General features: G+C 36.6%; 8 protein-coding genes across 11 annotated transcripts in view; 2 read left to right on the forward strand and 6 right to left on the reverse strand.

Annotated features, from left to right (window-relative positions):
• LOC104714601 (acid beta-fructofuranosidase 3, vacuolar) overlaps positions 1 to 317 on the forward strand; it is a 5901-nt gene extending 5584 nt beyond the window's left edge. The window contains exon 8 of the mRNA XM_010432027.1: positions 1 to 317. Coding sequence (XP_010430329.1) covers positions 1 to 120 — 120 coding nt within the window. The 3' untranslated portion in view covers positions 121 to 317.
• Positions 4232 to 8547, forward strand: LOC104714602 (acid beta-fructofuranosidase 3, vacuolar-like). 2 transcript variants are annotated; one of them, XM_010432028.2, is made up of 7 exons: positions 4234 to 4641; positions 5025 to 5033; positions 6158 to 6402; positions 6713 to 7330; positions 7425 to 7837; positions 7942 to 8029; positions 8139 to 8547. In XM_010432028.2, the coding sequence occupies exons 1-7, from the start codon at positions 4284 to 4286 to the stop codon at positions 8337 to 8339; spliced, it is 1932 nt and encodes a 643-aa protein (XP_010430330.1). In that variant the 5' UTR covers positions 4234 to 4283; the 3' UTR covers positions 8340 to 8547. The 2 variants fall into 2 exon arrangements, with proteins under 2 accessions (XP_019085284.1, XP_010430330.1); XM_019229739.1 differs by lacking the exon at positions 5025 to 5033 and having other exon boundaries at positions 4232 to 4641.
• LOC104714603 (pentatricopeptide repeat-containing protein At1g63130, mitochondrial-like) lies at positions 8847 to 10493 on the reverse strand. Its single transcript, XM_019230130.1, has 2 exons — positions 10137 to 10493; positions 8847 to 9980 (listed from the first exon to the last, which is right to left on the reverse strand). The coding sequence occupies exons 1-2, from the start codon at positions 10479 to 10481 to the stop codon at positions 8847 to 8849; spliced, it is 1479 nt and encodes a 492-aa protein (XP_019085675.1). The 5' UTR covers positions 10482 to 10493.
• LOC104714605 (pentatricopeptide repeat-containing protein At1g62670, mitochondrial-like) lies at positions 12512 to 14254 on the reverse strand. The gene is given in 1 exon segment (XM_019230218.1): positions 12512 to 14254. A coding segment is annotated over 1 exon segment (1680 nt). The 5' UTR covers positions 14192 to 14254.
• LOC104716052 (pentatricopeptide repeat-containing protein At1g62930, chloroplastic-like) lies at positions 16742 to 18481 on the reverse strand. The gene has a single exon (XM_010433398.2). The coding sequence runs from the start codon at positions 18419 to 18421 to the stop codon at positions 16742 to 16744; it is 1680 nt and encodes a 559-aa protein (XP_010431700.2). The 5' UTR covers positions 18422 to 18481.
• LOC104714606 (pentatricopeptide repeat-containing protein At1g63130, mitochondrial-like) lies at positions 20842 to 22605 on the reverse strand. Its single transcript, XM_010432032.1, has one exon. The coding sequence runs from the start codon at positions 22513 to 22515 to the stop codon at positions 20842 to 20844; it is 1674 nt and encodes a 557-aa protein (XP_010430334.1). The 5' UTR covers positions 22516 to 22605.
• LOC104714607 (pentatricopeptide repeat-containing protein At1g62680, mitochondrial-like) lies at positions 23198 to 25993 on the reverse strand. The gene is made up of 2 exons (XM_010432034.2): positions 23945 to 25993; positions 23198 to 23434 (listed from the first exon to the last, which is right to left on the reverse strand). Exon 1 carries the CDS (start codon positions 25963 to 25965, stop codon positions 24292 to 24294), a length of 1674 nt encoding a protein of 557 aa, XP_010430336.1. The 5' UTR covers positions 25966 to 25993; the 3' UTR covers positions 23198 to 23434; positions 23945 to 24291.
• On the reverse strand, positions 26489 to 27771 carry LOC104714608. 3 transcript variants are annotated; one of them, XM_010432037.2, is made up of 4 exons: positions 27729 to 27771; positions 27234 to 27386; positions 26791 to 27141; positions 26489 to 26683 (listed from the first exon to the last, which is right to left on the reverse strand). In XM_010432037.2, the coding sequence occupies exons 2-4, from the start codon at positions 27354 to 27356 to the stop codon at positions 26642 to 26644; spliced, it is 516 nt and encodes a 171-aa protein (XP_010430339.1). In that variant the 5' UTR covers positions 27357 to 27386; positions 27729 to 27771; the 3' UTR covers positions 26489 to 26641. The 3 variants fall into 3 exon arrangements, with proteins under 3 accessions (XP_010430339.1, XP_010430337.1, XP_010430338.1); XM_010432035.2 differs by having other exon boundaries at positions 26782 to 27141; XM_010432036.2 differs by having other exon boundaries at positions 26782 to 27141; positions 27688 to 27771.

A 27783-nucleotide genomic window follows, 5' to 3' on the forward strand; every position in this document is an offset into this window, starting at 1 on the left:
TATGGAGCTACAAAGCTCTTCTTGTTCAATAACGCTATTGATGCAACCGTTACTGCGTCGTTTAAGGTCTGGCAAATGAACGGTGCTTTTATTCATCCTTACCCTGCCGACGATCTTTGATGCTCCTTCTTCCCGCACCTGATTATTTACATATGATAAGGGGATTCATTTTTCTATCTTTTTTTTTCTACAGTTTTATGACTGTTGTTAATTATATAATGGATCTGATTTGATCTGTGTGATTATTCATCCTATTGTGAGTGAAGAAATGGAAATAATTTTCTCTTTTTTTAGAAAAAGTCGGGTTTGTTCATTGATTATTAGTTCAATTTAGGACATAAGAATATATGGAGTATGAAGTGACATAATGATCAGTTGAATTAACTCAAGCCTTTAAAAATCTTATCCCAAAACTTATATGGGTCATTTTTGTCATGTGCTCATGCTGTGTCGAACGTCTTCTATCCCTTGGAACTCTCCTTTGGATACCGTTTATCAGGTGCACGGCAATGCAAATGAATTAAGTTGCTATGTTCTTTTTGGTTGTATTTGTTTCTTTCAACATTTCAACTGGTTGAGCCTATATATGTACTTTGGCTCTGGAAGAGGGTTGCAGAATATGCATATTCTTTAGTGGACTTATGTCAGAAAAATGTAATATCAATGAAGAAAATTCTAAATCCGTGAGATTGGCCAAGATATCAAAAAGATTTCTACGCAATATATATCATGTGATGGGTGATTTCGAAGAACGCTATCTTTGATAGGTAAGTTATAAGCAAATTTCATTACAAAGAGCTGTTGCAAAAAGCGTTACTAGAGAGGGGCCTTATACCAAGCGAAGGAGTCTTCCATGCTTCAAGTCTTAAAAGCCCATGAAACTTAACAAGCGTAGCTTCATAATCAAGTGTCAACGTCTTTGAGATTTTGATATGTTTTTTTCTATTATCTATAGTATCTCAAGTTTTAAAGTTTTGTTTGCGTTTATTCTTTTTGAACTCTGATTTTCAATAATTGAGTTGAAGTTGACATGCAAAAAAAAAAACAAAAAAAAACAGCTTATAGACTCTAGGTTTTGAACCCCATGTACTATATCAAATAACTGAATAAGTTTCAGTTTGTTTTTCTTTTTTAAGAAAGGGAGTTAACCTAAATCTTTTATTAACTCACTAACTAACCAAAGAAAAAAAAGAAGAAGAAATGATATTTTCTATATAAACTAGAATAGTTAGTCTATCCTTTTTTTTACACCTATTAAAAAAAAAACACAACACTTATTCTATTATCTTTTTAACAGTTTCTCCTTCACCATCACATGTTCTCAACCACTTTACCTTGTCACCACCACCATAAAAAAAAACAAAAAAAAAAACAGAAACGTGAAAATACTCGAACCAAGGGATGGTCAATTTGGCTTTAACCCAATTGTCATGAAGATAAATTATTTCTCTTACCGACAACACTAAAGTGACGGCTTTGGGTTTAGTTGATGGGTCCATTCAAAGATGCTACTGTATATACACAATAAAAATATCTATAATAATATATAAAACTTTATGACTATGACTAGGAATTTGGATTTTTCTTTTAGATTTTTATTATAACTTTAAATAGTATTTTTCTTAAATTACTTTTATTTCTGAACATACAGAGAAGCTTGAGAAACTAAGTGATGCTTTTAAACTAGAAAAATGATTAGACAGCAGGACAACTAGGAGTTATGACTGATAAATAAGCAAATTAGTTGCATCAAACAATGCCTGATAATGAAAAGACCTTTTAGAGTGGTACCACCGTACCAAACAATGCATTTGTTTTGTAGGTGAAATAATGTGGAGGATTTGAGAACTTTTTGAACGCCAAAACCGAAACTCAGACCCGTGCCAAGGTATTTTGATGTCAGAGGCAAAAATTATGGTTTAATATATAACCAACATAATATAAGGTATATATAATGTTTTCATTTTTTTAAATAAAATTTATTAAATTTTAATTAAAATTTGTAAAATTACAATTAAAAAAATTTATCAGAAACAAGCACAAAATATTATAAAACAAAATAATGTAGAAATGTTAACAAACAAAATATAGTTATGCTGATATACAAAATGCAATATCTAGTATATATATATATAATAATTAATAAAATTCAATAAAGATGAATAACTAAAAAGAAGTTGGTAAGAAGTAAAATAAGAAAAATTAATGAAAAAAAAACAAAGAGGATACAATAAGAGGAAAGAAGTATTCATAACTAGGGCTGGGCAAAAAAACCATACCTAAAAACCTAACCCGGAACCCAACCCGAAAACGCAGGTTCGGTTTGGGTTAGGGTATACCTAAATAATTCTATTGGGTTCTATATTACTAAATCCGTGGATTAGGGTTCGGGTTAGGGTAATACCCGTTACCCAAACGGGTACCCATAAAACCCGAAAATATAGAAATATCTATAATATTAATAATATTTAGCATTGATATAATTCATTTATCCAAAATTATAATTTTAATTTTGAATATATCAATTAGTTCATACCTAAATACCTAAAATAATTAAAATATATAAAAAATATTTGTTATATATGTCTAAATATAGCTAAAATTATTTAAATTTAATTAATTTTTAAAGATTTTTTTCGGGTACCCGGTAGTTTGGGTAGTAATCGGGTTCCAAAATTTGTAACCCAAACCGACCCGAATCCGATAGTACCCAAACCGAACCCAAACCGAACCTCTAAAATTATCCATTGGGTTCTATTTTTCTAAACCCATTTACCCGAACCCGAACGGGTAATACCCGAACCCGAGCGGGTTACCCATATGCCCAGCCCTATTCATAACCTTGATTTTAGTTTATGTGTGGGCATTTAAGTTTCCTTGATTTTAGGATTTCGTTAGACTACTACTTTCCTTTATTATTTGTATTAATCTCTCTAATTTTACTAATTCGGTAATACCCATAGCACTAGCAATAATTATAGCTTCTTCTCACAAAAACAAAAAGCAATAATTATTGCTTCTTCTCACAAAAACAAAAAGCAATAATTATAGCTTCTTGATTTTTTTTCTAAAATGTAATGCCGAATGTTTCTATTTTTTGTGAGTAGGCAACCACAAGGACTTTAGTTAGAATCTTTAACTCAGCCAGAAATAGTCCAAATCTTTATTTGGACTTTAATGTACCAAATTCAGAAATAGTCGACCCACCCAACCAGACACCCTTTTTTTTTCTGTAGTTAACTATCTCAAACCAATGGACTGTTAAGAGAATATTACACCATGTAACATGAAAAGCTAACACGAGAAGGCCAAATAAACATGTCTGACATATACAAGAAAGAAAAAGAAAAAATAACTTAGGGGTCGAGATCAGTAGGAGATTCATTAGAGTTCATTTGAGTTGGGTAGGTCAACCATGAACGGTCACTAAACGTTTGCACTTTACTATACTATATTATATGCAGCCCCGTCTCAAAAAAAAATTTGTCCCTAGGCATACAATTGTTTTAAGACCCTTTTCAACATAATTTTTTGTTTTTGTTTTTTTCTGGTCCCCATTACCTTAATGATTTTTTAAAAAAAAACTTTGTCCCATGGCCATTGCCCCTCTCGCCATGGGTATGAGCCGGGGCTGATTATATGTATACTATGTGTTAGCTCATGCTACTTACATAATCGCTATTTTATTTTTTAAAAGTAATATAAATTAAAATTTAAAGACTAATGAATTTAAATAAAGTGAAAAAATCAATTTTTTTTTATGATAATATATTTAGTGCAATTAAGTCATATTGTATCTTACATGCTATATGCCATATATTTTTGTAGTTGTAATCATATTTCAAAATCATTGTGATACATATTTCATATAACTTATTTTGTAGTGTTAGTTATGCATATTTTTATTTATTTATGCTGATAGTTTAAAGAGATTTAAAATGTTTCAATTAAGAGAATTATGCACATTTTTCAATTTTTATTTTATTTATATAAAAATAAAATATTTCTTTCATATTTCTTGCCTTAAGCTTATAAATTTTAAAAATAAATATGAATAGATTAGAAAGGCAAAAAATATGAAAGAAATATTTTAATTATATGAATATATTAAAAAGGCAAGAAATATGAAATAAATATTTTCTGTTTATTGGTTGATTTTCAATTAATGCTTTCTAATTTTTTATTCTTTTTATGTATATGATTTATTTTGGTTGAGTGTCTTATATAGACATGCCATTTTCTATTACAACCATCTAAACTAAAGACACCAAAACAAACAAGAAATGGCTAGCTCCGAAGCTCTCCTCTTGCCCGTAACCTACCCACAAGATCCACTATCCAAATCAAGATCTGACCGGATCCCCGAGACCAGCCGGAGAAGACCCATCAAAGTACTTATCGCCGTCTTTTCCAGTTTGATCTTGATAGCTTTGTACGTTGCTCTCACCGACACACACGAAGGTTCCAATGATGAAACAGCGACGGAGTCACGTGCTAGTTTGGCCGGTGTATCGGAGAAGGACAACGAACGGTTTTGGAGAGTTTCTGGTCGGAAAAGGGAAACGTTCCCGTGGAATGATACTATGTTGTCGTGGCAACACACGGTGTTTCATTTCCAGCCTGAGAAACATTGGATGAACGGTATGAACAAAAAAAATAACCATTTTATTAGCTATGAAATAGTTTATTAACTAATCATTATTGATTTTCTTATATAAATGTAGCTAAAAAGTGTTTCATCTTCTTTTTTTTCCCATACAAATTTAAAGAATATTCAAGTTCCTTTTTACCTATAAATTTATATTACATTACACATTTATATATTAGTTGTGACGCAAGAGCCATATACAGTACGATATTCTAAATTTTACACTAACATCATAATTTTAAATATTTATTTTAAGTTATATTATATATATAAGAATTGAAATTTTCATTGATAAATTCTTCTTTCCCTTTTTGTTTTGGCGTTTGTTTTACTCTGGCGTCTATCAATGGCTAATTTCTGGCTTCTTCGTTTACAGATCCTAATGGTAAGCTCCTGATTCTACTCTCTCTTATATATTTTTCCTTACTTATATAGTTCTTTCTAAAAATCAAACTCTAAACGCCTAGTCAATATCATATAAACTTAGGCTATGATATAGATACACAAAAAAAAAAAAAAAAAATCAAAATCTTAACCACTAGAAGTAGAATTTTCCACCATCAACTTTATCAGAAACTTATTACTTAATTATATGAAAATCGTCTAGTCAATATCATATATATCTCCAGGCTAAATTATTGGTAGATATATGACAACATGAATCGTCTTTTGCGGACCACAATAGGCAATTATCAATTTACACCCAAAAAGCTTTTTGTTTTTAACCCAATTGTAAATAAGACACTCATTGCTTGCCATGTTGCCCATTTGTGTATGACACTCTATTTGTGATCCCGTCGACTCATTATATAGATTGGGTAACGATATATTTGTTTTCCATTTGTTTGTGGTCTCAATTCGATCCAAAAATTCGAATATACATAACGTTATTCTATAGAGTTAAGCATATAAAAAAACAATACTCATTAAAAACAGAACAAATTATAAATATTAATATTAGGAAGAAAGGTGAAAACTAAAGTAAAAATAAAAAATTCACATCAAAACTGGCTTTAAATATATATGTATAATATATGTATGTGTATATTATATATAATTTGTGGCCCTTAAAATTATTATATATATTTGCGGCCTAAAGCATGAATATTCATATGATTTATGGTGGGACTACACGCCTGCCGCCTGGTATTACTGATGTGTGTACTCATTGCCAATATAAAAAAGTGCATGAAACTTGACAAATTTTAAAATTAGTGGGAAAACATACATCTTAGATGATTAGTAGTAGTTTGTTAAAAAAAAAAAAGAAAGATGATTAGTATTAAATATTAATAGTAGTATTTAAGTCATAATAATACATGGCTATGCTTTTATACCCTTTTCTTATGTAAAATTTAGACTTTAAATAGATATTTTTACTTTACTTTTTTCCCCGGGGTAACAATTAACAAATAATATATTTTGGTCCTGGTGTCTATAAAGTCATTATGTTACGTTTACACAAATTTTATTGTGTAACCCGAAAATGAAATGTTAAACATGTGCCAGGTCCGTTGTTCTATAAGGGATGGTACCATTTCTTCTACCAACACAACCCATATGGAACCGTATGGGGTAACATTGTTTGGGGTCACGCCGTGTCAAAGGACCTTATTCACTGGCTTTACCTCCCAATAGCCATGGTTCCTGACCAATGGTACGACGTTAATGGCGTTATAACCGGTTCAGCCACTTTCCTTGATGATGGCTCCATTGTCATGCTCTACACCGGTATCACGGGCGAATTTGTACAGGTATTGATTTTTCAGAAGCAGTGATTTTTTTTTAACAACTAGATATTTGTTTCAGGATTTGATATTAAAAATGTGAATAATTTACAAAAATAAACAACTCTTTAACAAAGTGTAGTACGTACTCTTTTCACATTCGTATCTGGTTGCACTAATTAAAAAGACACCATAATTGGTTGAACTACTTTATTTTATTTTCCTTTTTTAATAATATCGTTAAATACTTTTGTAGTATTGTTTTCTAAAAAAATTCATTTCAATATAAAATTGGTCGGACCAATCAATCACTAATATAATAATATGATTATATTAGGTTCAAAACCTTGCTTATCCTGAGGACCCTAGCGACCCCCTTTTGTTGAAATGGGTTAAGTTCTCCGGCAACCCGATTCTGTTACCTCCTCCAGGTATTGGCGCAAAGGACTTCCGTGACCCGACAACGGCATGGAAAACATCAGCCGGAAAATGGCGGATCGTCATCGGCTCCAAAATCAATAGAACTGGAGTGTCTCTTGTTTACGACACTACAGATTTCAAAACCTACGAGCTACTTGATACCTTGCTGCACCAAGTCCCCAACACCGGAGAGTGGGAGTGCGTTGACTTTTACCCGGTGTCGAAGACTGAAGCCATTGGGCTTGACACTTCAGTCAAGGGACGAGACGTGAAGCATGTCGTGAAGGCTAGCATGGACGATACTAGAATGGACCTTTATGCCATTGGAACGTATTTTGATTCAAACGCTACATGGATCCCAGATAACCCTTCTATCGATGTCGGAATTAGTACCGCTTTGAGATACGATTACGGGACATTTTATGCATCAAAGACGTTTTACGATCAAAATAAGGGACGCAGAGTCTTATGGGGTTTCACCATTGAATCTGACACTGTAGCTGCTGATCAACAGAAGGGTTGGGCTTCTGTTCAGGTATGCTTTCTTGGTGTAACGTACTGCGTAAGTTAGGTTTTTAATACTTATAACCCAAGTTAGGGCTGATTATATTTTCTTAAACCATGATCAGACCATTCCAAGAACTGTTGTTTTGGACACGAAGACAGGGAAGAACCTAATCCTATGGCCAGTTGAGGAAATTGAATCACTGAGACTGAGCAGCAAGAGATTCAACATGACGGTTGGACCAGGGACGGTGGTCCCGGTTGATGTGGGCTCTGCCTCTCAGCTAGATATAGAGGCCGAGTTCGTGATCAAGAAGGATGATCTCGAAATAAACCTTGGAGACAACTCCGCGGTGGGCTACGACGAGGACTTTAGCTGCGAAGCCAATGGAGGCTCCACCGTGCGTGGGGCTTTAGGACCTTTCGGATTCTCTGTTCTCGCTGACCAAAGCTTGTCGGAACACACACCGGTTTACTTTTACGTGACTAAAGGAAAAGATTCAAAACTCAAAACTTTCTTCTGCACTGATAACTTAAGGTAATCAATCCATAAATTGCATATTCTGAATATTAGTTTGGATAATGATGGGTTATGAGAGAATAATGGTTAGTGGTTAGCTAATCAAAAATTCTTATTGATAGGTCGACCATGGCAAACGATGTAGTGACATCGATCTATGGGAGTTTAGTACCCGTCCTAAAAGGAGAGAAATTGACCATGAGAATCTTGGTAATTTTTTTAATTTATTTTCCCTAGAATAGCTTTCATTACAATAAAACAAGAATTTAATTTAGATGTGTAGTTTATTAATTTTCAATATTTTATTTCCGTTAATTAGGTGGACCATTCGATGATAGAAGGATTCGGACAAGGTGGAAGAACATGTATTACCTCAAGAGCATATCCGACAAAAGCCATCTATGGAGCTACAAAACTCTTCTTGTTCAATAACGCTATTGATGCGTCCGTTACGGCGTCGTTTACGGTCTGGCAAATGATCAGTGCTTTTCTACATCCTTACTTCGCAGACGATCTTTGATGTTCCTTCTTCTGACACACCTGATTTTTTTTTCAAATAATAATGGAAATTTTTCTCTTTAATTTTTTAGTTTTTAGTCTTTTGGTAGTTTTAATATAAAGGTCTGATTTGATCTTTGTGATTGATTCATCACGTGAGTGAAGAGAAGAAAAGTGAAATCTATTCCATCTGCAGACGATCTCAATGTTACTTCTTCTACTTTTAGTCCTTCGATTGTTGCCTTATAAGAGTACAGAGAAGAAAAAATGAAACAGTTCACAAACAAAACAAAAATTACATTAAAACAGCATAAGAATAGGAGAGAGACTAAAACAGATGTACCCATGAAGGTAAGAAACGAGCTTTGGTAGCTTTGTCCTCCCATTCAATATCTTCATAACGAGTTCCTTTTTCACCACTTAAGCAACTTTTAGAGTTATTGAGTGGAAGCTTTCTCAGTTTTGGGGCATTAGACAGTAATTACGAGAAAAGAAACACAACAGGCTTATGATGAACCTTATGAATGTCTTAAGAAAGCATTTCCAAGAAGCTTTTGTCCAATCTCCCATCAAACAACATATCTGTGACCAAGCCAAAAGTTGAAGCATCTCCAACAAACCCGCAACGCCTCATTTCTCTGATGAGTTCCGCTGATGATGCTTTGTCACCATCTCTAAAATGTGCCCTGATCAGCGTATTATATGCACCACTATTTGGAAGAGGTCCGTCTTCTTTCATTTTATTGAACAAGGCACCTGCTTCCTCCTTTAAACCTTTCCTACAAAATCCTGAGATCATTGTAGTATAGGTTACAACATCAGGCTTCACTCCTTTAAGGCTGAGGCTACAAAATAGATCCCACCCATCTTCCACCTTACCAGCCTTGCACATCCCTTCAATCATAATATTATATGTATATATATCAAGTTCCAATTGACTCTTTTGCATATACTGGAATACCACCAATGCTTTCTCTAGCTTCCTATGATTACAAAGTCCAACTAACAAAATGTTGTATGTCATGAGATTGGGAGGCACACCATCATTATTCATCTGTTTGAATACCATTTGGGCCTTTTCACAATCATCAGCTTGAAAAAATCCTTGGATAAGAGTGGTGTAAGTGACTGTGTTGCCAACCAACCCTCTCTGAGACATCTCACGGAAGACTTCCATACCCTCTTGTACCCTTTTACACTTGCAAAATCCCTTTATAAGGGTACTGTATGTCACTACGTCTGGTAGACAATCTTTGCTAACCATCAAAGAAATCATCTGCTTAGCCTCCTCTAGACGATCATGCATACAAAACCCATTGATCAATGAATTGTAAATGAATATATTAGGATCCATAGACCTTTGAATCATTTCCTTGTACAATTTTCCAGCCTCTGTAAGCTTCCCCTCCTTCACAAATGCATCGATCAATGCGCTGAAAGTGACTACATCAGGGTTGATTTTCCTGTCAATCATATCTCTAAGTAGTTGAGAGGCATCAGTCCATCTTCCGTAATTACAAAGGCAGCTTATGAGGGAGTTGTAGGTAACAACATTGGCTCTAATTCCTTTGGTCTCCATTTCGTTGAATAGGTCAATAGCATCGTCCACTTGTTTGTATTTGCAAAGACCATCAATGACTGTGTTGTAGATGACTACATTCGCCTCTATTTGCCCTCTCTTACATAATCCATTTACTACCGTACCATAAGTAACGAGACTCGGCTGACAGCCTTTCTCAGCCATTCGGTCAACTAAAGCCACAGCTTCGGAAGCTTTGTTGTGGAGAAAAAGGCCATGAATCAGAGTTGTAAATGTAACGGTATTAGGTTGATATCCCATTTCCACCATCTGATCAACCAAAGCAACTGCCTCTGAAATCCTCATACCGTGGCAGTAACCATTGAGAAGCGAAGAAAGCGTGACAACATCAGGCTCATAGCCGAGTTTCATCATCTTCCCCAGAAGAGCTAAAGCAAGAGAGATTTGAGAGCGTCGACAAAAACAGTTAATCAAAATGCTGTAAGTAAAGAGATCATGTGAAATTCCCAGCTTCTGCATCTTCTCTCCCAAGGAGATGACAACATCGTACTTCTTCATCTTTGCAATGGCACTCAACAATCTATTGAAATCAACAGTAGAAGGCAAAGGACGAGACTTGACCATCTCACTAAACAGATCAACAGTAGAATGCTAGATTAACACTCTTTCTCAAACAAAAGAGTAGAATTATTACCAAAAAAACAATAGAGTAAATTTTTTTTATAAAAAAAATTTTGAATTGAAAAATGTTTAAATTGGTTATTAGTTTTTATTTGCTTAAATCTTAGTATAGTTTTCATATTACGCGGCTAACATGACTAAGAACAAACCCAATGAACTGATCTACAATACAAAGTTATCTAAACTGAAGAATGCAAAAGCACATATTACAGTATATAACAACAATTGGAACGTCAAAACCCACCTGCGTAACAAGCTATAGTCCGGCCATTATCATACCTATTCAAAACAACGTACAAAAAAAGAAAAGAGTCATGAAAATGGGAGTACCTCTAACAATAACCCAAAATATAATTCCATTAAAAAACATAAGAAGCGGGAGAAATTTAGATCTCAACACATGAAGGGTAAGAAACGGGATTTAGTAGCTTCATCCTCCCATTCAACCCCTTCTAACCATTCTCTCTTTCTGTACTTTATGACGAGTCCCTTCTCACCACCTGAGCCGCTTTTCGAATTGAGTGGAAGCTTTCTCAGATTTGGGCAGTTTCTTACAATGATTGTCCTAAGGCAGGGAAACGGCAGAGGTCTCCAACAGATGTTCTTCAGCTCCCGTAGATTAGCCAACTGCAGGAACTCTAGTTTTTGAAAAGGAACAAACCCTGATACTTCACATACAGAAGCTTTCTCTCTGTTTATTATGTCTTCTATTTCATAAGCACTGTCAACATAAAGTATCGTAAGATTTGGAGCCAACATCAGCCTCGTCAATTCCCATATGTTTTTGCGGTACCATAGATTAATCCTAGAGAGGCTCAAGAAGCATGAAGGTAAGATTTTCAAAAACCCCATTAGATATGAGATTTTCAACCTGCTTCAACATCATGACAGCGCGTTTCCCATAACGGTAACTCGATTTTAAACTCTTCGAACAAAACCCACAAAGACACAACCGTTGAAGCTGGTTGTTCTAACACTAAACACACCGTTGACTTGGCTTTCAATGGTCTCAACTCTACTAAGCCATACCTGGATTTGGGCAAGCCTTCGTAGACCTCTATTCTCCTCTCTCTCAATCCTTCTTGACAAATCATCTCGCCTTGCCTTCAGCTCTTCCATGGCTGTCTCCAAAGCTGCCAGATGCTCCTCGAGGTTGTGAATATAGCTCTCTTTGACACATAACCACTGAGAGACTTGATTCACAGCTTGATCACATGACAACGAGACAGAGAAGCATGCACCCATCGTTGCACACACTCAAAGAAAGAGATTCCACAATGGAAAAGAAAACTGTGAAGGTGTTAACAAGAACGTGATTAATAATATTATTCTGATTAATTAAACCTTACACAACTGTTCTTTTTTGTCTAATACGAAATAACAAAGATAAGGTGGACAAGAGAAGTAGATCCATTTTTCTAACACGTGAGAAGCTTTGCCTTTATTGATGGGGTCTAATCTATCCAGAGATGTCACTGTATATATAAGATAAACACACAACGACAAAAAATTGGTATGTTTCTTACAGATTTTGAACTTTCCCCGAGGAAAGTTTTACTACTTCATGGCTTTTTCCAACCTCTGGCACCGGAACTTTCCTACATTTCTTATAAAAAGAGGTCGTGATAACCTTGAGAGAAACCAAGTGATGTTCACTCTTCCTCACACAGGTAGCCAAATACATCTCTTTCATACATTGCTCTGTTTTAAGCACCTGCATTGCGTAGTCAAACTGGTTTTAGTTAGTACTCAAAATGTGAAAAGCAAACACACGAAAAAGTAGAAGAAACACCAAAGCTTATTCATGTGTATGTTGTTCAGCTACAGTAAAACTTCCATTGCTTTTGAGAAAGGGCAAGTGATGTATAAGCATAACAGTTGCATTGAAGAAAGCCTAATAATAAGAATGCCTTTATAGAAAGTAATTACAAGAAAAGAAACATAACAGGTTTATGATGAACCTTATGAATGTCTTAAGAAAGCATTTCCAAGAAGCTTTTGTCCAATCTCCCATCAAACAACATATCTGTGACCAAGCCAAAAGTTGAAGCATCTCCAACAAACCCGCAACGCCTCATTTCTCTGATGAGTTCCGCTGATGCTGCTTTGTCACCATCTCTAAGATGTGCCCTGATCAGCGTATTATATGCACCGCTATTTGGAAGAGGTCCGTCTTCTTTCATTTTATTGAACAAGGCACCTGCTTCCTCCTTTAAACCTTTCCTACAAAATCCTGAGATCATTGTGTTGTAGGTTATAACATCAGGTTTCACTCCTTTAAGGCTGAGGGTACAAAATAGATCCCACCCATCTTCCACCTTCCCAGCCTTGCACATCCCTTCAATCATAATATTAAATGTGACGATATTAAGTTCCAGTTTACTCTTTTGCATATAATCGAATACCACCAATGCTTTCTCTAGCTTCCTATGATTACAAAGTCCATCTAACAAAATGTTGTATGTCATGATATTGGGAGGCACACCATCATTATTCATCTGTTTGAATACCAATTGGGCCTTTTCACAATCATTAGCTTGAAAAAATCCTTGGATAAGAGTGGTGTAAGTGACTGTGTTGCCAACCAACCCTCTCTGAGACATCTCACGGAAGACTTCCATAGCATCATCTACCCTTTTACACTTGCAAAATCCATTTATAAGAGTATTATATGTCACTATGTTTGGGAGGCAATCCTTGCTAACCATCAAAGAAAACATCTGCTTAGCCTCGTTTAGACGATCGTGCATGCAAAACCCGTTGATCAATGAACTGAACGTGTAAATAGTAGGATCTATAGACCTTTTGATCATCTCTTCGTACAATTTCTCAGCTTCTAGAAGCTTCCCTTCTTTCGCAAACGCATCGATCAATGCGCTAAAAGTGACTACACTAGGACTGATTTTCCTGTCAATCATATCTCTAAGTAGTTGAGAGGCTTCATTCCATCTTCCGTAATTACAAAGGCAACTTATGAGGGAGTTGTAGGTCACAACATTGGCTCTAATTCCTTTCTTCTCCATTTCGTTGAAAAGGTTTAGAGCATCGTCCACATGTTTGTATTTGCAGAGACCATCAATGACTGTGTTGTAGATTATAACATCAGCCTCTAATTTTCCTTGTTCCATTTTCTTGAGAAGATGTAAAGCCAAATCAATGTCACCTCTCTTACATAATCCATTTACTACCACACCGTAAGTAACCAGATTTGGTTGACAACCTTTTACAACCATTCGGTCAACTAAAGCTACGGCTTAAGAAGCTTTGTTGTGGAGAAAAAGCCCATGAATCAGAGTTGTAAATGTGACTGTATTAGGTTGATATCCCATTGCCACCATCTGATCAACCAAAGCTACCGCACCAGAAACCCGTTTACCATGACAGAAACCATTGACAAGAGAAGAAAGCGTGACAATGCTAGGCTCATAGCCGAGTTTCATCATCTTGCCAAGAATAGCTAAAGCAAGAGAGATTTGAGAGCGTCGACAAAAACAGTTAATCAAAATGCTGTAAGTATAGTGATTATGAGAAATTCCCAACTTCTGCATCTGCTCCCCAAAGGAGATGACAACATCATACTTGTTCATTTTGGCAATGGCACTCAACAATTTACTAAAATCGATAATTGAAGGCAAAGGACGAGACTTGACCATAACACTAAACAGATCAACAGCATCGTCTAGCTTTAAATCACTTCTACTACTCAATTTCTCTCTGAAATCAGAAAAAGATCGAACCCAGCAAAGGAGAAACGAGGTAGAAGCAGTTCCAGTCTTACCTTTCCACAGACCAAATCTCTTCGCCGTCGATCCAATCGCAAATCTCATAGTTTCGATAAGGAAAGAGTGACTGCTTTTTCGATTTTTTGTTTTTTCTTGTTGACGGCACAGATATCACTTTAATAACCGACCGGTTCACTATGACTACTCTGGTATGGTTTGGTTTATTTTGTTTATAACTTATAGTAATACTTTTTTTTTATAGAAAATTTATTAAAATATTTTTATACCCTTAAAATTTAAATTGATTCTTGCTATTTTTCAATATATCTGAAGTTAAAGTTGAAAATTTATGCTAAATTTTACATTGGAATCTAAAACAATACTTACTTTGAAACATAAAAATAATGCTAGATTAACACTCTTTCTCAAACAGAAGAGTAGAATTATTACCAAAAAAACATTTTTATGGGAGTACCTTTAACAATAACCCAAAATATAATTCCATTAAAAACACATGAAGGTAAGAAACGGGATTTAGTACCTTCATCCTCCCATTCAATCCCTTCTAACCATTCTCTCTTTCTGTACTTTATGACGAGTCCCTTCTCACCACCTGATGAGCCGCTTTTCGAATTGAGTGGAAGCTTTCTCAGTTTTGGGCAGTTTCTTACAATGATTGTCCTAAGGCAGGGAAACGGCAGAGGTCTCCAACAGATGTTCTTCAGCTCCCGTAGATTAGCCAACTGCAGAAACTCTAGTTTTTGTAAAAGGAACAAACCCTGATACTTCACATACAGAAGAAGCTTTCTCTCTGTTTATTATGTCTTCTATTTCATAAGCACTACTGTCTACATAAAGTATCGTCAGATTTGGAGCCAACATCAGCCACGTCAATTCCCATATGTTTTTGCAGTACCATAGATTAATCCTAGAGAGGCTCAAGAAGCATGAAGGTAAGAAACTACCTCTTCTTGAATCTTCTGGGTCTGTAAATCCTTAGATACCACAACCCAAATCACAATATCAAAAGCAACTTCTGTTTGGAGAAATTTGTTATTGATCATCGTGACAAAGTGTTGTTTTGCCAACTCCCCCCATACCGTACAGACCCACACTACCCACTCCATTGTCCATAAGATGGGTCCATATCTTTTCAAGTAATGTTTCCTGACCAAATATTGTTTGTTGAGTAGGCCTTTGTACCACCTCAGATGATTGAGCTTGCTCAGCAACCACTTCAAAAACCCCATTACATATGAGATTTTCAACCTGCTTCAACATTATGACAGCGTGTTTCCCATAACGATAACTCGATTTTAAACTCTTGGAACAAAACCCACAAAGACACAACCGTTGAAGTTCTAACACTAAACACACCGTTGACTTGGCTTTCAATGGTCTCAACTCTAGTAAGCCATACCTGGATTTGGGCAAGCCTTCGTAGACCTCTATTCTCCTCTCTCTCAATCCTTCTTGACAAATCATCTCGCCTTGCCTTCAGCTGCTCTTCCATGGCTGTCTCCAAAGCTGCCAGATGCTCCTCGAGGTTGTGAATATAGCTCTCTTTGACACATAACCACTGAGAGACTTGATTCACAGCTTGATCACATGACAACGAGACAGAGAAGCATGCACCCATCGTTGCACACACTCAAAGAAAGAGATTCCACAATGGAAAAGAAAACTGTGAAGGTGTTAACAAGAATGTGATTAATAATATTAGGTGAGTCGAAGTTTTTTTTCTATTACACAGTATGTCTCAAAATTCAAAAAAGCAGAGAGCACTAAGCTTTTGCTTTATAGATGTATCATAGAACATACCTTTGCCTTATTCTTGCTTTGTTCCACAATATAATATTCTGATTAATTAAACCTTACACTACTGTTCTTTTTTTGTCTAATACGAAATAACAAAGATAAGGTGGACAGGAGAAGTAGATCCATTTTTCTAACACGTGAGAAGCTTTGCCTTTATTGATGTCACTGTATGCATAAGAAAAACACACAACGACTAAATTGGTATGTTTCTTACAGATTTTGAATTTTTCCCGAGAAAAGTTTTACAACTTCATGGCTTTTTCCAACCTCTGTGGCACCGGAACTTTCCTACATTTCTTATAAAAAGAAGTCGTGATAACCTTGAGAGAAACCAAGTGACGTTCACTCTTCCTCACACAGGTAGCCAAATACATCTCTTTCATACATTGCTCTGTTTTAAGCACCTGCATTGCGTAGTCAAACTGGTTTAAGTTAGTACTCAAATTGTGAAAAGCAAACACACTAAAAAGTAGAAGAAACACCAAAGGTTTTTCATGTGTGTGTTGTTCAGCTACAGTAAAACTTCCATTGCTTTTGAGAAAGGGCAAGTGATGTATAAGTAACAACGAGTTGCATTGAAAAAAGCCTAATAATAAGAATGCCTTTATAGAAAGTAATTACCAGAAAAGAAATATAACAGGCTTATGAACCTTTATGAATGTCTTAAGATAGCATTTCCAAGAAGCTTTTGTCCAATCTCCCATCAAACAACATATCTGTGATCAAGCCAAAAGTTGAAGCATCTCCAACAAACCCGCAACTCCTCATTTCTCTGATGAGTTCAGCTGATGCTGCTTTGTCACCATCTCTAAGACGTGCCCTGATCAGCGTATTATATGCACCGCTATTTGGAAGAGGTCCGTCTTCTTTCATTTTATTGAACAAGGCAACTGCTTCCTCCTTTAAACCTTTCCTACAAAATCCTGAGATCATTGTATTGTAGGTTACAACATCAGGCTTCAGTCCTTTAAGGCTGAGGCTACAAAATAGATCCCACCCATCTTCCACATTGCCAGCCTTGCACATCCCTTCAATCATAATATTATATGTGACGATATTAAGTTCCAGTTTACTCTTTTGCATATACTCGAATACCACCAATGCTTTCTCTAGCTTCCTATGATTACAAAGTCCATCTAACAAAATGTTGTATGTCATGATACTGGGAGCCACACCATCATTATTCATCTGTTTGAATACAATTTGGGCCTTTCCACAGTCTCCAGCTTGAAATAACCCTTGGATAAGAGTGTTGTAAGTGATTGTGTCGCCAAGCAATCCTCTTTGGGACATCTCGCGGAAGATGTCCATACCTTCTTCCACTCTCTTACACTTGCAAAATCCATTTATAAGAGTATTATATGTCACTACGTTTGGGAGGCAATCCTTGCTAACCATCAAAGAAAACATCTGCTTAGCCTCGTTTAGACGATCGTTCATGCAAAACCCGTTGATCAATGAATTGAACGTGTAAATATTAGGATATATAGACCTTTTGATCATCTCCTCGTACAATTTCTCAGCTTCTAGAAGCTTCCCCTCTTTCACAAACGAATCGATCAATGCATTGAACGTAAACACATTGAGGTTGATTTTCTTTTCAATCATATCACTCAGGAGTTGAGAGGCATCACTCCATCGTCCGTAATTACAAAGACAACTAATGAGGGAGCTGTAGGTAACAACATCCGGTCTAATTCCTTTCTTCTGCATTTCGTTGAACAGGTTTAGAGCATCATCCACATGCCTGTATTTGCAGAGACCATCAATGACTGTGCTGTAAACTACAACACAAGCCTCTATTTTTCCTTGTTCCATCTTCCTGAGCAGAGTTAAAGCCAAATCAATGTCACCTCTCTTACATAATCCATTTACTACCACACCGTAAGTAACCAGATTTGGTTGACAACCTTTTACAACCATTCGATCAACTAAAGCCACGGCTTCAGAAGCTTTGTTGTGGAGAAAAAGCCCATGAATCAGAGTTGTAAATGTAACGGTATTAGGTTGATATCCCATTGCCACCATCTGATCAACCAAAGCTACGGCATCAGAAATCCGTTTACCATGACAGAAACCATTGACAAGAGAAGAAAGCGTGACAATGCTAGGCTCATAGCCGAGTTTCATCATCTTTCCCAGAATAGCTAAAGCAAGAGGGAGTTGAGAGCGGCGGCAGAAACAGTTAATAAAAATATTATATGAATAGAGATCATGTGAAATTCCCAGTTTCTGCATCTTCTCCCCCAAGGAGATGACAACATCAAACTTCTTCATCTTAGCAATTGCAGTCAACAATTTGTTAAAATCAACAGTGGAAGGGCGTGGACGAGACTTGACCATCTCACCGAACAGATCAATCGCATCGTCTAACTTAATATCACTTCTACTCAGTTTCTCTCTGAAATCAGAAAGAGATCGAACCCAGCAAAGGAGAAACGAGGGAGAAGCAGTTCCAGTCTTACCTTTCCACAGAGCAAATCTCTTCGCCGTCGATCCAATCGCAAATCTCATCTTCTCGATTTGGTTTCCGAGAAGAAAAGAGTGACTGACTGCTTTAACCTGAAGATCGTTTTTTTTTTTTGACGGTCCAATATCATCTCAGAATTTAATAACCGACCGGTTCACTCTGACTACTCTGGTACGGTTTGGTTTACTATGTGGAACAAGACAGAGAAGTAAAACCACCCATCGCTTCACAAACACAAAAAGAGATTTTCAAAGGAACAAAAAATAAAAATGAAGCTGTTACCAAATAGATTTTAAAATGTAAAGCCTTTGTAATGATTGCTTTGTTTCCACAATTATACTTTTCAGTTTAATTAAATCATACACAACAGTTTTTTTGGCTACTCTATGACAAAAACTGAGGTGTCCAAGGTTTTTTTTTACCACGAAGATTTTACAACTTCATTGCTTACTAAGTGAGTGTCAATCATTAGGAATAACAAAAAATAACATTGACAAGGGAAATATATAGATTTCTCTTACAAGTGAGAGAAGCTTTGCCTTTTATTACAACATCATGGCTTTCTCTAATCTCTCGCAGAGCATTTTTTTTCCCTAAATGTTTATGTACAAAGAGAAGAATCAAGTGATGCTCATTCTTCCTCAAGCTGAGCCAAATACATCTTTTCCCTACATTCCTCTGCTTTTCCTGCATTGCGTAGCCAAACCAAAGACCACTTAACAAAATGTTATAGGTCCAAATATCGGGAGAGACACCAAAAGAATCCATCTGACTAAAAAATTCTTGAGCTTTATCAACATCACCTGCTTGAAAAAACCCTTGTATGAGAGTGTTGTAAGTGACTGTATTGCTAATTAATCCTCTCTGAGACATCTCACGGAACAGTAACTCATTAGTCATTACATCTGGTAAAATACCTTTTTTTTTTTTTTTTCTAATATATTTCATTTGCTTTTAAAAGCGATACCGGAAATTACAGAGAAGAGTTTGTGTTTAAAACAACGCATAGTAAGACACTATTGAGTTGGGAGAATTACTTCAAGCACTAGGGAGCTTGGAAGTGTGGTAAAATACCCTTGCTTACCATCAAATCAAACATTTGGTTGGCCTCATCTATGCGATCGTGCATACAAAGCCCATTTGGTTGAAAAAATGAAGCAGTTCACAACCCGAAAAAGAATTACATTAAAACAGCATAAGAATAGAAGAAAAACTAAAACAGATGTACGTATGAAGGTAAGGAACGAGCTTCGCTAGCTTTCTCCTCCCTTTCAATATCTTCAACCCGTTTCTTACTGGTAAACTTCATAACGAGTTCCTTTTCACCACTTGAGCAACTTTTAGAGATAGNCAAGGGAAATATATAGATTTCTCTTACAAGTGAGAGAAGCTTTGCCTTTTATTACAACATCATGGCTTTCTCTAATCTCTCGCAGAGCATTTTTTTTCCCTAAATGTTTATGTACAAAGAGAAGAATCAAGTGATGCTCATTCTTCCTCAAGCTGAGCCAAATACATCTTTTCCCTACATTCCTCTGCTTTTCCTGCATTGCGTAGCCAAACCAAAGACCACTTAACAAAATGTTATAGGTCCAAATATCGGGAGAGACACCAAAAGAATCCATCTGACTAAAAAATTCTTGAGCTTTATCAACATCACCTGCTTGAAAAAACCCTTGTATGAGAGTGTTGTAAGTGACTGTATTGCTAATTAATCCTCTCTGAGACATCTCACGGAACAGTAACTCATTAGTCATTACATCTGGTAAAATACCTTTTTTTTTTTTTTTTCTAATATATTTCATTTGCTTTTAAAAGCGATACCGGAAATTACAGAGAAGAGTTTGTGTTTAAAACAACGCATAGTAAGACACTATTGAGTTGGGAGAATTACTTCAAGCACTAGGGAGCTTGGAAGTGTGGTAAAATACCCTTGCTTACCATCAAATCAAACATTTGGTTGGCCTCATCTATGCGATCGTGCATACAAAGCCCATTTGGTTGAAAAAATGAAGCAGTTCACAACCCGAAAAAGAATTACATTAAAACAGCATAAGAATAGAAGAAAAACTAAAACAGATGTACGTATGAAGGTAAGGAACGAGCTTCGCTAGCTTTCTCCTCCCTTTCAATATCTTCAACCCGTTTCTTACTGGTAAACTTCATAACGAGTTCCTTTTCACCACTTGAGCAACTTTTAGAGATAGAGTGGAAGCTTTCTCAGTTTTGGGGCATTAGACAGTAATTACCAGAAAAGAAACATAACAGGCTTATGATGAACCTTATGAATGTCTTAAGAAAGCATTTCCAAGAAGCTTTTGTTCAATCTCCCATCAAACAACATATCTGTGACCAAGCCAAAAGTTGAAGCATCTCCAACAAACCCGCAACTCCTCATTTCTCTGATGAGTTCCGCTGATGCTGCTTTGTCACCATCTCTAAGATGCGCCCTGATCAGCATATTATAAGTACCACTGTCTGGAAGAGGTTCATCTTCTTTCATTTTATTGAACAAGGCACTTGCTTCCTCCTTTAAACCTTTCCTACAAAATCCTGAGATCATTGTATTGTAGGTTACAACATTAGGCTTCACTCGGCTGAGGCTACAAAATAGATTCAACCCTTCTTCCACATTCCCAGCCTTGCACATCCCTTCAATCATAATATTAAATGTGACGATATCAAGTTCCAGTTCACTCTTTTGCATATACTCGAAGATCACCAATGCCTTCTCTAGCTTCCCATGATTACAAAGCCCATCTAATAAGATGTTGTATGTCATGATATTGGGAGATACACCATCAGAAATCATCTGTTTGAATACCATTTGGGCATTATCACAATCATCAGCTTGGAAAAATCCTTGGATAAGAGTGGTGTAAGTGACTGTGTTGCCAACCAACCCTCTCTGAGACATCTCACGGAAGACTTCCATAGCATCATATACCCTTTTACACTTGCAAAATCCATTTATAAGAGTATTATATGTCACTATGTTTGGGAGGCAATCCTTGCTAACCATCAAAGAAAACATATGCTTAGCCTCGTTAAGACGATCGTGCATGCAAAACCCGTTGATCAATGAATTGAACGTGAAAATACTAGGATCGATAGACCTTTTGATCATCTCCTCGTACAATTTCTCAGCCTCTGTAAGCTTCCCCTCCTTCACAAACGCATCGATCAATGCGCTGAAAGTGATTACATCAGGGTTGACTTTCCTCTCAATCATATCTCTAAGTAGTTGAGACGCATCATTCCATCTTCCGTAATGACAAAGGCAACGTACGAGGGAGCTGTAGGTCACAACATCCGGTCTAATTCCTTTCTTCTCCATTTCGTTGAAAAGGTTGAGCGCATCATTCACGTGTCTATATCTGCAAAGACTATCAATGATTGTGGTGTAGATTACAACACCAGGCTCTACTTTTCCTCCCTCCATCTTCTTGAGAAGATGTAAAGCCAAATCAATGTCACCTCTCTTACATAATCCATTGACTACCACACCGTATGTCACTAGGTCCGGTTGACAGCCTTTCGCAACCATTCGGTCAACTAAAGCCACAGCTTCAGAAGCTTTGTTGTGGAGAAAAAGCCCATGAATCAGAGTTGTAAATGTCACCGTATTGGGTTCATATCCCATTTCCACCATCTGATCAACCAAAGCTACGGCATCTGAAATCCTATTCCCGTGACAGAAACCATTGACAAGAGAAGAAAGCGTGACAACGCTAGGCTCATAGCCGAGTTTCATCATCTTTCCCAGAAGAGCTAAAGCAAGAGAGATTTGAGAGCGGCGGCAGAAACAATTAATAAAAATATTGTATGTATAAAGACTGTGTGAAATCCCCAGCTTCTGCATCTGCTCTCCCATAGAGATGACAACATCGAACTTTTTCATCTTAGCAATGGCACTCAACAATTTGTTAAACTCAATGATTGGAGGAAAAGGACGAGACTTGACCATAACACTGAACAGATCAACAGCATCGTCTAACTTTAAATCACTTCTACTACTCAATTTCTCTCTGAAATTATAACTCTTACCAGAGAAAATTCGTCTCCCGCAACACGCATCTTTCTCGTAATGACTCCGACGAAGAAATCTCTTTGCTATCATCGATTCAATCGCAAACCTCATTCTCTCGATTTGGCTTCAAAGTGATTTAGGTTTACTCTCTCTCTCTCTCTCTCTCTCTCTGATAAAAAAACACTCACTTCAGTATGAACAAAAACAACATCAAGTGTCTCTAGTTAACCTGGAACCGGTTTAGTTTAACCTTTATAATTGGGAAACTGGAGTCTTGCTGGTTTGCGTTTTTTCTTTTGACATTCCGGTTTGCGCGTTCTTCTTTGATTCTGTCTTCTTTTTTTAAAAGAAGACCCTTTTGTTAATAATCAATTTTACTCATTTTCAATATAACAATTCAGAATTTTTATTTTCTCATATATAAAATTTTGAACACAGGAAAAATATCAGACCGCAAGCTAAAAAGTTTTTACAAAATTGTGGGTTGTTGTTACTTGTTAGTATATCAACCAAATAGTAGAAATTGTAGTTTTTGTCTTGAAAAGGAACAAACCCTGATGGCTTCCCACACACAACACAACCCAAGCATTCTCTTTGTTTATTACGTTTTCTAGTTCAATTACTAGGAAGATCAAAAGATAACATTGACAAGGGAAATAGATATTTCTCTTACAATTGAGAAGCTTTGCCTTTTATTACAACATCATGGCTTTCTCTAACCTCAGGCAAATCATTTTTTTCCTATATGTTTATGTACAAAGAGAGGAATCATGATAAGCTTGAGAGAAACCAAGTGGTGCTCATTCTTCCTCAAGCTGAGCCAAATACATCTTTTTCCTACATTCCTCTGCTTTTCCTGCATTACATAGCCAAACCCCGTTTTAGTACTCAAATTGTAATGTAAAATGTATCCCAGAGAGCGCGAGACAGCATATATTATTCATGTATTTCTGTTCATCAATAACACTTCCATTGGTTTTGAGTAAGTAATACGTGTATCTTCAAAACAGAAGAATTTGCGATGATGTATAAGCTAGATGAGACAAAGAAAGCATGAATCAAGGATGAGTTGCATGATGCAACTTGCATAGAAGAAAGCCTGATAATAAGAATCCCTTTTTTAGAGGGATACTAAAAATGTATTGGAGGTCGATTCCTATAATGTTTCTAACGCTAAACAAACTTAAAGACGTCATAGCTTTGCATACCAGTTTCAATCAAAACAGAAAAGCCAGAACAACTCCAACCTGGTAGTAAAAACGATCTCAACCCAAAGGATTTCGAAAGAGAAATTAAGCCATGAACCATTTATCCAGCACGAGCAAACTATAAAATGTGATTTGATTACCAAAGACAGAAATTTCACCTTTAGCGCGAGATGAAAAGGAGAAGATGAAGTAACGCTAATCAGCACCATCGATAGAACTGCTGCCTGCTGGTGATCACAGATTACAATCCTCCCAGATAATTCCTTGAAATGTACAACCCAAATCCAGAATCTCCAATCAGGAATGAGAAGGTTATTGCAGAACCTAGATGCATTCACCATTCGGTAACACTTCACTGACCACCATTACTCAATGGTTGGATGAAGCAATTGAGGGATTCTCAACTCGACTTAGAGAAACACAAAGTGCCAGTGATTTATTCACCGCTGAAACAGCAAGATCCTAACATATCGACACAGTGGAAATGCACAAATCCCTGTAACAGTTACAAGGGAGACACAACTTTGTTGCGACATCCAGACTTTCTGTCTCCAAGCAAGGATGGTGCGTAGCCACAGCTCAACATTTCTTTGATAAGTTCGGCTGAAACGGTTGTGTCACCATCTCTAAGGCACAGCGTGGAGTCAGTTTTCATAAGCCCCTCTTGTTTCATTTTTGTATACAGAGCATCAATTTCACGTTGTAGGCCTTTGGTACACAACCCTGACATCATTGTCGTGTATGTTACAACATCAGGCTTCAATCCTTTGAGGCTGAGGCTACAAAATAAACCCCAAGCATCTTCAACCTTACCAGTCTTGCACATTCCTCGAATAATCGTTGTATATGTAACAATATCAAGATCCATTTCCATCTTCTGCAAATCTTCAAATACCATCAATGCTTTCTCTAGTTCCCCGTTGTCACAAAGACCACTTAACAAAATGTTATAGGTCCAAATATCCGGAGAGACACCAAAAGAATCCATCTGACTAAAAAATTCTTGAGCTTTATCAACATCACCTGCTTGAAAAAACCCTTGGATAAGAGTGTTGTAAGTAACAGTATTGCTAACTAATCCTCTCTGAAACATCTCACGGAACAGTTTCACCCCATCCTCTACTCTCTTCGCCTTACAAAACCCATTAATAAGAGTGTTGTAACTCATCACATCTGGTAAAACACCCTTGCTAACCATCAAATCAAACATTTCGTTGGCCTCATCAATGCGATCATGCATACAAAGCCCATTGATCAACGAACTGTAAGTAACAATATCAGGATCAATAGACATTCGTACCATCTCCTCAAACAGCTCTTTAGCTTCCAAAACCTTTCCGTTTTTCACAAACGCATCAAGCAACGCAGTGTAAGTAATCACATTAGGTGCGATTCTCCTCTTGATCATATCACTCAACAACCGAGCAGCATCACTCCATCTACCTGAATCACAAAGACCTTTAACAATCGCAGTGAATGTAACAACATTAGCTCTAATCCCTATCCTTTCTTTCCTTTCAATTCTATTGAACAGGTCCAGAGCTTCATCAGCACGTCTAGCTTTGCAAAGACTATCAATGATCGAGTTGTAAGCAACAATGTCAGGTTTATATCCAATCTCCAGCATTTTATCAACCAAAGTAACAGCATCAGAAACTCTATCCCCACGACATAATCCATTAACAAGAGACCCAAACGTGACTTTATCAGGCTTATAACCAAGTTTCAACATCTTGCCAAGAACAGATAAAGCAAGAGAGACTTGAAAACAGCAACAGAAACAATTAATCACAATGTTAAACGTATAACGATCATTACGAATCCCTAAACCTTCCATCTTCTTCCCCAGAGAGATTACAACATCATACTTCTTCATCTTCACAATGGCACACAACAATCTATTGAAATCTACAATTTTAGGGAAAGGACGAGATTTAACCATGTCGCTGAAGAGATCAATCGCGTCGTTTAGCTTTATATCGCGAAGCCGAGTTTTGCTTAGTCTCTCTCGCAAATCAATAATACCATTGACGCTAGAAGAAGAAGCTCGTCGTACCCAGCAACAACAGGAACTGCAATGGCTTAACGGAGGAGGAGACGGAGCGGTTCTAGGTTTACCTTCAGAGAGAAGATTGCGATGAAGAAGCCTCGTCGCCGTCATCGCAATCGATCTCTGCATTGTTTCTCCGATTTTGATTTTTGGTCTGACTGAGAGAATCCTAATAAACGGAAGTGTTTGCTGAAAGAGATGGGAATTAAAACCGGTTTAGTTTCGGTTTAGCTATCTTTATTTGTTGTATCAAACCGAACATAATCGAATCGAATACTGTACAATGAGAAAACGGATTTGGTGTGTGTCTAAACCACGGTTCGGTGGAGATTAGGTAGAGTTTCTGGTTAAGTAGTGGTGTTTACTGTTCCATCTTTTTTTGTTGTATCAAACCGAATACATTGAGAAAACAAATTAGGTTTGTTGTGTTTTAACCTCGGTTCGGTTCAGTTCGGATTGGATAGAGTTTCTGGTTAAGTAGTGGTGTTCAGTTAAACAGGGATTGGTTTGTTCAATTTTGGCCAATTTTTTTTGGTACGGCTTCGAATTCGATTTTTCGGTTTTTTTGTCCATTGGTTTGTTTTGGTTATCAGAATTGAACACTGAACAGCCCTTCATTGAGTCAATGATTGTTGACCAAAAAAAAATCAGATGAAAAATATACCGAAGTTGTAACAAAACAAGTCAGTAAAATTCTGCTACACAAAGAGATATTGTAATTCAGATTCATATAATCTGAAACCTGTAATTATGTAATAGAGTAATGTACTAATTACTTGTACAAACCTATGGTTTATAAAAGTAACTAAAGAAAGAGTCTTGATTTGAGAGTAACCTGATTCTTCGCCTACATTTTCAAAATGGTTTCACTACATTAACAATCATATATACAAGAACATAAAATTCAGAAGAAGAAACAAAGTAAAGAAGACTAGTAGGGTTCACCTTTCTTACTCGTTTCTTCGGGTGTGTCCAAGGGCAATTTGGCTTAGCTGAGAGTCCCAAAACAATACTTCTCCTTGAGGTATCCATAACAACACCTGTCGCAACTTGAGTTTTTTTCCTTTTTTTTTGGGTAAAAGAAGTTGAGTTATGTGAACTCAAAGCTTTGTTCTTCACCCAAGACGTGTTCTTTTGCTTATCTTCCCTTCTTTCTCCTCCTATACCTTCCTCCTCTTGATGATATTTAAAGCCTCCATTAGATTCAAGAATCAATCCATCTTCCCTCAAACCGTCAATTCTAGAAGTCTTTGTCTCCAAAGGATCTGATGATGCCTCTTTTATGTCAGGGAAGTATCCATGAGCCTGCAGGAAACATTGCAAAAACCAAACTTTTCAAGCTCTTAATCATTTCTTACAAAGTCACTCACAACAATGTAATCATGACTCTTCTTTACCTGAAACACAGATTGCTTTAAGAACTCATCAGCAGCATTGGAGGATGATATACGTCTAGAAGGAACACCACAACCTTCTGGGAAATCTCTGTAAACTGTCACACATCTTCTCTTGAACTGCATTGTCTTCACCACCAAACCAAGGTTTCAACACTACAGATGCATCAAACCCAAAAAAAAAAAAGGAAACAACTTTAGGAATTGAATCAAAAATTGCATCACACATGCTTTCATTAAATAAATCAATAAGAGAGATCTATGGGTAAAGCTCACGAGAAGTGATACATATAACACATTTGCGAATCGAATCAATGGTTTAAAAAAAACGAAATCTAAACAATTAAAAACGAAAATTTTAACTTCAGGAACAAGGAAATGCTAAGAGGAGGGATCATACTTGATACAATTAACCCAAAAATATTGATTTATAAGAAGAACTACAAAAGAGCATTACCAAATTCGTGGAGAGGAACAGAGGGAAGAATCAATCTTTACCTCAGATTTGGTGGACGCAACGAGGGTTTCTTCCCTCTGGTTAAAGCATGGGGGG

Source organism: Camelina sativa, chromosome 9 (assembly GCF_000633955.1).
Source record: "Camelina sativa cultivar DH55 chromosome 9, Cs, whole genome shotgun sequence".
Lineage (NCBI taxonomy): Eukaryota > Viridiplantae > Streptophyta > Magnoliopsida > Brassicales > Brassicaceae > Camelina > Camelina sativa.

Coding starts and splice junctions, on each gene's coding strand:
- LOC104714602 (XM_010432028.2), top strand. CDS start 4,284: ATGGCTAGCTCCGAAGCTCTCCTCTTGCCCGTAACCTACCCACAAGAT. Junction 6,403..6,712: donor TCACGGGCGAATTTGTACAG/GTATTGATTTTT, acceptor TGATTATATTAG/GTTCAAAACCTTGCTTATCC. Junction 7,838..7,941: donor TTCTGCACTGATAACTTAAG/GTAATCAATCCA, acceptor TCTTATTGATAG/GTCGACCATGGCAAACGATG.
- LOC104714603 (XM_019230130.1), bottom strand. CDS start 10,481: ATGGTCAAGTCTCGTCCTTTGCCTTCTACTGTTGATTTCAATAGATTG. Junction 9,981..10,136: donor TGGGATATCAACCTAATACC/GTTACATTTACA, acceptor GGGCAAATAGAG/GCGAATGTAGTCATCTACAA.
- LOC104716052 (XM_010433398.2), bottom strand. CDS start 18,421: ATGGTCAAGTCTCGTCCACGCCCTTCCACTGTTGATTTTAACAAATTG.
- LOC104714606 (XM_010432032.1), bottom strand. CDS start 22,515: ATGGTCAAGTCTCGTCCTTTTCCTCCAATCATTGAGTTTAACAAATTG.
- LOC104714607 (XM_010432034.2), bottom strand. CDS start 25,965: ATGCAGAGATCGATTGCGATGACGGCGACGAGGCTTCTTCATCGCAAT.
- LOC104714608 (XM_010432035.2), bottom strand. CDS start 27,356: ATGCAGTTCAAGAGAAGATGTGTGACAGTTTACAGAGATTTCCCAGAA. Junction 27,142..27,233: donor TAAAGCAATCTGTGTTTCAG/GTAAAGAAGAGT, acceptor TGTTTCCTGCAG/GCTCATGGATACTTCCCTGA. Junction 26,684..26,781: donor CGAAGAAACGAGTAAGAAAG/GTGAACCCTACT, acceptor TTGAAAATGTAG/GCGAAGAATCAGGTTACTCT.